The 8991-nt window shown below is 36.3% G+C and overlaps 1 protein-coding gene across 1 annotated transcript in view; it reads right to left on the bottom strand.

Moving 5' to 3' along the window:
• Positions 1-382: 382 nt before the first annotated feature.
• LOC306814757 (contactin-associated protein-like 4) overlaps positions 383-8991 on the bottom strand; it is a gene marked incomplete at both ends in the record, with an annotated part of 60491 nt that continues 51882 nt past the window's right edge. The window contains 3 exons of the mRNA XM_079331136.1: positions 383-576; positions 3574-3645; positions 4017-4235. Coding sequence (XP_079187262.1) covers positions 383-576; positions 3574-3645; positions 4017-4235 — 485 coding nt within the window. The remainder of the gene's footprint in view (positions 577-3573; positions 3646-4016; positions 4236-8991) is intronic.

Raw genomic sequence — 8991 nt, 5'->3', positions numbered from 1 at the left:
ATCAATCAAATTTTAAAGAAAATTATAGGAATAAATTAATAACAATTTTCCCATTCAAAAATCATATTCAGTGTGTACATTAAACTTCATTTGTAGAAGGTCACATTAGAACAGTCGGAAACTACCAACAATGAAATTGGCTACAATATCTAATTCACTGTTACATAAAATGCATTTACGGTATAATAGCTAAGGAATGCATGTAATTTAAAGAGGCCCGCTACAGCAATCACTGAGACTGAACATATTGAGTATAGCAAGTCTCAAATCCACTGCATTTAGAATAGTGTGCAAGAACTTTTTCTGTCCAGTGAGAGCCCCCTGGCTTAGCAAGAAAGTCAGATTGTGACATTATTTTATTGGATCAAATCATTAATGACAATCAGAAGAAGTATTCCTTTTGATTTTCATTGGCTGTGTTTTGCATGCTGAGCTCACTTTTCAATGCAGATTCAGCACTGTCTTCATTTTCAGATCCTTTTGCCTCATTTTTTGAGTATGCGCCTTTTTTTTTATAAATGCGTATGGCTATGGCCGTGATGCAAAGTAGAATGAATATGACAACTGCTATCACACCTACAAGAAGAAAAGAGAAAAAAGGTAATGAGGAAGGACAGAAATATAATAACACATAAGCCAGAAAGCAGGAAAAAGAAAGAATGACTACATCACATAATGGAAGGGCTTACAGGAAAGCCTGAGAAATTAGAAGATGTAGCTGCTTTCAGATAAGAAACAGTACTCTAGTGTAAGTTTCATGGTGACTGTTCTGAAATTTTGCACCCTACTAATATTAATAATAATAATAATATAAACTCCACATCACATTTCTGAAATTTTTTGAACAGAAAACCACTAGGGACCTTAGAGTATTTTCAATAAGAAAAATACTCTTTTTCACTATCAGGCCCTAAATCTCTGCTGGCTTTGGAGCCCAAGCCACTGCAGATAAGGAACAGTAAGGTGAGATATTTCTCACAGAGATAAGCAAGACCTTATAGACTGCCAAACCATCTCCTCTCTTCCTCGTTCATCCTGTACTAATGGTCTTAGGACCTTAGCTTCATGAGTTAAAGGATGGGCAGGAGAGGAGTTTGAGGAGATGTGAAAGAGAAGACAACTGGATCATGTTTGTCAAAGAGGCAGAAAATAGGTCTAGTCTGTTGGGATGGAAAGAGCACCATGCACTCAGGATAACAGTTGCAATTTCAGTGGCTCAGTTACAGTAGACAAAGGGACAGTCTGTTGCACAACTTGGTCACCACTGCAAGAAAAAAAAAATACCTGGTCCCTTAACACTGTAGATAAAAACAGAGCATCCAAAATTCAGGACATGCCAGTTTTCTTGTTCTCTACTGTGGGCAGCCATCCATCATTGTAGGAATACAAAGGTTTTAATACAGTAGATCCTTCTCTGAAATGGACTTCGCAATCTAAGTAAATTTTGGTTTTATTTAAATTAACTAGCAAAGTCATTCTTTTATTTCAGTCACAGTAACTGCTTTCTCTAAGGACTTTTCAATAAACTTGTTTTGTTTGAAGTAGCTGAACTAATACCATTCTCAGTTATATTCATTTAAGGATGTTTAACCTTAAATTTTACAGAATGTTGCACAGCTTACTTTGTTTTGACTTTTAAACAAAAAGAGGCAGTAAAAAAAATTGTGACTGTGCATTCCCAAATGTGTTTAATATAAAAAAAAAAAGTATTGTTATTATTATCTGAAAAGGATTGTTACTTTTAAAGCTTCAAGTTAAAAAAATTACTTTGTTGCTAGCACACTTAAAAATCCCCACCAAGTTATCTAGTACATAGTGATCTTTATGTACAGATACTTGTGTAAAATAGTATTAATTTTTTGAAACAGTAAAGCAAGTTTTGACTAAGCTAGACATGTAAAAAACTCAGAAAACATATTTTTAAATTTTGACCTTCGTTGAAATCAGTGGTAAAATTCGGATATAAAATTATACAGACATAAGTATCACTTTACAAGAAGGAAAGCTTCTAGGCTTAACAATCTCATTTTAGTGTCTATGGTACTACTGTCTTGACCAGAGGTCACTGGTTGGACAGTGTGCTTTTGCATGTACTGACCATAGCAGACATCACTGTTTAAATTCAAGATACAAAAGTGACTGCAGTTTCTTATACTAAGTCAACCATTCATAAACCCAAACAATTTTAACTTCATTGAAAAGCCTGGACAGTTTTAGTCAACTAAATTTTCTATGTTCTTTGTCTACTGAGGCTTTAAAAACTCTAAGAAAATCTTTTCAGAATTTAAAAGACAGAGTGGGTGATCTTTTCATCCCACTGCTCTTTCTGTCTGAAGTATCGATGCAAATTGAAAAATTATAATCCCGAAACATCATGAGTGAAAACAAGTTTTATTTCCTCAACTCCTCCCAAAGAGAAGACATACTCCTAGAAATTCTTACAGAGGGTGATTGTCACAGGAGAAGATACAATGCCCTGAAAGAAAATTTGAACTGACAGAGACATATACTTGCTTCAACACTGGTAAAAGGAGTTGAGTTTCTGATGAGGGTCTCCAACCCCAAACTGTCCCTATTTAGGCTCACTTGAGTACTCCTCATTTCTGCTAAAGAGAAAGAATTGGTAGATTTCATATGAGTATCCCTGTTAGACGGATCCTCCACATAGGATTCATGAAATGGATCTTAAGGACAATTATTCAGAAAGGCATGGTGATGGAACCTGTATATCCTGTATATCAGTCCTATACTTTAAGCATGCACATGTATCCTAAGCTTTATGCTCTATTTTTTCTGACAGGCATAAACAGGAAAGGGACTATCACCATATTCACTTCAGAAGTAACTAAATTCTACATTGTTCTTACTTTATTTCTCTGATAAAAGGTATTTTTTAAAAATGTTTATGAATGGTTATATCTAGTTCTATTTGAGCTGATAAAAATGTCTAAAAGAAATAGGAAGAAAAGACTGTATTTCAAAACAACAGTAATTTTTATTAATATTATTTCTGTAACACGCATTTTTAGCAGTAATCAATGCAAGTGAAAGTCTCTCCAAGAGTACATTGCCTTCCAAACAGGAAACCAGGATGAAAATTCCTCAGACTGCCATTGATTCAATCAGTGTTAAACCTCATATCCTCAAGAAAAAGTCTTTGTTGTTCAGGTTTATTAAAGAAGCTTTTAAACTTGATTTTGCAGCAAAAGGTAATTTTTTGGCAAAGTCAAGAAGAAATGATGGTTCTTTCTTAAATATATGCTTATTTCAACAAATCCAAGCACTTTTAAATGTTGTAGACATCACTATTATGCAGGTTGAAATTCTGTCCTTACTATCTTGTTTTTCAGCAGAATGTTTCAATATATGGAAACATGGCATCAATTTATGTAATAAGAAGAATGTGATCAATTGTATTTTAAAACAATGCTTGACTTTTATCTGTCTAACAGCTACAGTGAAATGAAGACTTTTTACTAGTTTCTGTATGCACACAAAGCTACAGTGATTTCATCACTGACAGATTCACAGTTAAAAAAAGAATTCCTGTGGATTTGTTACAGTCCCTATTACCTCCAATAATTGCAGAGTCACTTCTGATTGCATTAGCTAAGGGCTTTCCCTCATCTATTGGTCCAGAGTGATCTGCAGCAGGAAAAAAACAAAAAGAAAAGAAAATGACAGACAAATAGAAGATGTGCTTTCTTCAAGAAATTCTCACACTGTTACAGTTCATTTACAATATGCTACAGTGGCAGTAGTGTGGGTCAGTAAGCATGCATAGAACATGAATGTAGATGACAGTTTTCAGAGATAAAAAGAAAAGTGTAAACATTCAGATGAAAAGAGAAGGGCTAGAGAAAAGGAAGTAAGTACATATAAAAGAGAATTATTTACAAAGTACTCCTGAAATGTTAACCCACATGGAAAAATAAAAAGTCAGTTGTGATTCAGGTCATGAGTATTCTATTTGGAATTTGCTTCAGAGATCAGAACAAGTGATAACCATATGCTACCTGCAAATGAATGGGTTGTTTCACTTGATGTTGAGTCAGCTCCAGTTAAAGTACCACAGTTGGATTCAGTGAAACGCCCTTTTACAATGACAGGGGCTGAGCTGCTGTGGTGCAGTGCAGCCTTCAAAGGAGCAATGTGGTTGAACTGCACTGAAGAGAGACAGCCAACAAACCCCTGAGAGTTCGCCTTCATAGTCTCCTCATCTATATCACTGTTTTCTGTTAATCAAAAGGAACAGAACACAATTAATCATAGTGCAAATGTACAAAATAAAGTGTCAGAAGAATAAATGAATAATTAACCTGTGCTCCTCTGAGAATACTTGAGTTGCAGCAACATATGTAGATTCACTGAATCCCTTTCTTTTCTGACTTTAATGAAAAGACAGATACATACAACCTTCCCCCCCCCTTTTTTTTTTTTTTGTTGAACAGATGACAGTTGCTAATCTGCTAAGCGAAATGCTTTTAAATTATTATAGCAAATTCCAAAGCAAAAGGTTTCTGCTGTAAATAAATTATTTAAATTAAAATGCAACAAGATGTATGACTGAAGAATGAATTCCAGGAAAATGCATTTTATTTGATTTCTTCTAATAAATAAATATTTTTGGAACATATTCATTTGATAGACTCATACATCTACGCAATTCCAGCACCATCAAGTCTGTCAAAACAAAACCCTGAAGATCTCAGACCTTCAGATCCTGGAAATCCATCAAGATATTTTCTGTGAAATTAAAAAAAGAAAAAAAATAGTGTTCCAACTTACTATACATTTTTAAAGATTATACCATTATTGGTACTAAAAGGGGGGAGGGGAAAGGAAAAAAAAAGGTATTTCCTCACTTTCTCTCTTGAGTTGCCTTTCTGAACTCATGTGACAAGCACTTTGCCTGTAACTCTGTTAATTCACCAGGTAATGCTCACCAATGCACCACTTTCAATGCAGAAAACAAACCGTTTATTTACTCTGACAGTTTTAATTTAAGCAAAAACTCTGGAAGAACTAGATATAAAAGGAGGACTTGTAAGGGAAGAAAATTTGTAAATAAAATGGGAATTTAATCTCATTAATTTTCACTTTCAACATGTCCTGGACCCCAGAAATGAACTTGTGATCTTTACAATAACTACCATGATAATTTAAAGTTTTACAGTGCACTCCTCAATAAAATTCAGGTTAATAGCAAAAAAAGGGATAATGTGTTCAGGTAGAAAGTTGCAAAATAGCAGAGTAGCATTTTCCTCAACTAATCTCTGCTTATTGCAGTGATGATAGACTACTAGAGTGATGGATGTCAGCCAAAAGTCTGCTCCCTACTCTGATGGATTACATAAAATGTTGGCTGTTTAATTGTTTCTGCACTCTTTGCAGATATTTTCAATATCTGCCTCTATGCACTGAAGGATCTGCTAGGATGGGATGTTTTAAGAAAAAGATTAACACTGAAGTGGCAAAAAAACATTTTCACAAACCCCCCATGATAAAAATATATACCTCTAAATATGAGTTAGATTGAAAACCTCAAGAAGAGAGTGATTTCTACTATTTTTTAGTTCCTATACAAATCATTTATTAAACTTCATATATGTAAAATATGAAAGGAATATTTTAAGTCCTTTGATTTCACTTGACTCCTAGAAAATATTGCTGGGATAAAGCAAAGCTTTATATTGGATCAGGAAATCTTGATGATAAAGTGAAAGGGCTTAGGGAAGACCACCATCATCCACTATCTCGCTAAAGTAAAATTTAACTGACTGAAAGTGACACTCAAAGACACACACAAGTTGTTTACTGGAGTCAGTATATTACAGTAAACTAAAGTTATGCATCCTAAAGTATCGTAACAGCAATTCATTTGCTAAGTGTACCCAAGTTCACCATAGACAAAATTATTCCACCTACATTGTCTTCTTAAATAAAAGAAACAAAAAAGGATCCCTCAAAGCCAAAATACACTCACTAACTCTTTCTTTAACTCTACTTCAACCTTTTGTTCTTGTGAAGTAGTCAGTCAGAAAGCAGAGATTCAGCTCCTCTCAGAACATTTTAAGACAAGAACTATGAGGCCTTCTAATGCCTTTATATATTTTATTACATCACCCAAAACTGCACACCTTGAGGTGAGGCCATGACAGCCCAGAGCAGAGCACAGCAGAGCAGGACAATGCCCTCCCTTGCCCAGCTGTGATGCTGTCCCTGATGCCCCCAGGACAGGGTTGGCCCTCCTGGCTCCAGGGCACTGCTGGCTCAGGTTCAGCCCTCGAGCATGACTCCCAGGTCCCTTTCCACTCCACAGCTCTCCAGCATCCCATTCCCCATTACATCCTTACATCCAGCCACAGATTTCAGAATTGTCTTTGTTAAACTTCATACAACTGGAAACTGCCCAGCCCTCTAATTTGTTGCAGTCTCTCTGCAGCACCTCTCTGCCTTCAAGGGAGTCAATAGTTCTTAATTAAGTATAATTTTCAAACTTACTGTACTTTTGAGTGCTACATCCAGGTCTTTTATGGAAGTATTGAGGAGCTCAGGGCTGAGGATGGGGCCCTGTGGAGCCCCCCCAGTGACAGGTCACCAAACTGATGTCACCCATTCACTGTAACCCTTTGGGCCTGACTTGTGAGCCAGCTGCTCACCCATCACATGACATTTTTATCCAGACATGAGCTGGACATTTTGTCCAGAAGGGTCCTGTGAGAGAGAGCTTCAAAAGATTTACTGAAAAAGATTACGTCAACTGGCTTCCTTTGATCAACAAGGTGTGTTATGTTGTCATAAAAGGAAATCAGGTTTGACAAGCAAGACTTTCATCTCATGGACCTGTACTGGCTGTGACTAACGACTGCATGGTGCTTCAGCTGCTTTTCAATGCCTTCCAGAACAATCTTCTCCGTAATTATACCAGGCACTGAAGTGAGGCTGACAGGCCTGTAGTTTCTTGGATCAGTCTTCCTACCCTTAGTGAAACCTGGGACAACACGAGTGAGCTTCCAGTCAAATGGAACTTGTACAGTGTCCATCATTCAAAAAACACTCAGAGAGGCAGTGACATCAGCCAGCTTTTTGAGTATTCTTACTTGAATATGGAGCAGATCCCATACACTTAAAGGGATCCAAGTGGATCAGGAGATTCTGTACAGTTTTGCTTGAAGGAAAGAAACTGTCATGTTCAGATGCAGAAGATGTTCAGAAAACTACTTCAGCTAAAAATAATTCTTTTTTTAAAAGCTTCCTAGTCTGGTTTTCCCAAACAACATTTTCAAGTACAAAAAATACATTATTTCATATTTGGTTAACTCCTTATGGATAGATCTCTTCGCTGCAACAAATACTTATTACTTTTTTTCTTCTGTCTTTGCGAAGTCTTCTTAAGTCTCTAGATAGTACTTCATAGAAACCAGAGCCCAAAGCTACCAGATTTCTTGAAGAAATAGCAACTCTCCTTTGAAAGGGGGAGAAACATACTTTTTTCAGAACAGATTCTGAAACAAACTGGACTGAGTGCCCCACAGGGCTCTGCAACTCTGTGCATTGCACTACTGGGTCATTATAAAGCCACCATACAACTGAAGAAAATCTCACCTTTGAATTTTTGCAACTATATGGCTCTTTGGAGGGCCATATTGGTCCTGGTCAGAAGACCAATAGACTATTTGTCCAAAAATGTACATTTCCATAAATTTAATCAAATGCATTTTTGACCAATTTTATATAATTTTTGATACTATATTTGATAAAAAAGATAAAATAAGCTTTTATTCTGTACTGGTCATGGTGGTATTAACTTTATGTGAGTGTGACTGGAATAAACTACTACACTTCAAAATATTATACATTTCTGATTCAATTTTATAATTGAATAGTAAAGTTTGGAAATCTTTGTAACAATTTTCTTATAGTAGTTTATATTTCAGCTAATATTGCTTTAAAGTTATGATTAAGTGATCATTCTCTTTTCCATTTTCTGTGCATATGTACACACCAGTTCTTTTGTGGAGTGTGACTTTTATATGTAAAATCTACATTTCCAAAATATTTCTGTTTGTGTTAGAGGTACTTAGTTTTCAAGTAAGATAACAAATCAGCTACACTGAGATTCTCTTAATGATAACTAAACAATAATTAAGATTTTTTTATGGTCTATAAAAATGTTTTTTAAATTTCCTTAATACATTTTAATGTATTTAGCATTTGGTCATTGAAATAACTATCACTATTCATATCTCTATGAATTTTATTATATATTTAAAATTATTCTTCTACCTTTTCTAGATAACACTCATAATTGAAAACAAGAACCACCTATTTGACAGATGAAGAATTAATTGGATCTCCTTATCCAAACATTTGCATTCAACAGCTCAAGGTCTAAATAGGGATTGGTAACAGGTGGTGTTCCTCTGGGGCCCAACTGGTACAACTTTTTTTTCAGTATCTTCTTTAATGACAGCAAGAGTAGAATTGAGTGCATCTGAAGCAAGTCTGTGGATGACACTAAACTGAATTGTTCAGTTCACACACCTGGGAGGTGCAATGCCACCCAGAGGGACATTGACAGGCTTGAGGACTGGGACCAAGTGAATCTCATGAAATTCAACAATGGCAAGTGCAAAGTTATGCACCTGGATCTGGGCAACGCCCAGTATCAACACAGACTGGGGGGGAATGGATTGAGAGCAGCCCTGAGGAGAAATACTTGAGGGTGTTGGAGGACAAGAGGCACAACATGGGCCAGCAATGTGCACTTGCAGCCCATTTGTAAACCATTTGTAGTCTGGGGCTGTTCAGGGGCAGGTTAGGTACAGCTCTGAGAAACCTGGTCCAGTGGAAGGTGTTCCTGCCTGTCACAGTGGGATTGGAACGAGGTGATCTTCAGGGTCCCTTGCAGTCCAGACCATATCATGATTCCAGGCTGCAGCATGGCCAGCAGGGCAAGAGAGGTGGCTCTGCACCTCTCATCTACTC

This window comes from Erithacus rubecula (genome assembly GCF_903797595.1).
Source record: "Erithacus rubecula genome assembly, contig: SUPER_Z_unloc_2, whole genome shotgun sequence".
In the NCBI taxonomy this organism is placed as follows: domain Eukaryota; kingdom Metazoa; phylum Chordata; class Aves; order Passeriformes; family Muscicapidae; genus Erithacus; species Erithacus rubecula.
The sequence above is the reverse complement of the archived record's forward strand: the minus strand, read 5'-3'. Positions and strand labels throughout refer to the sequence as shown.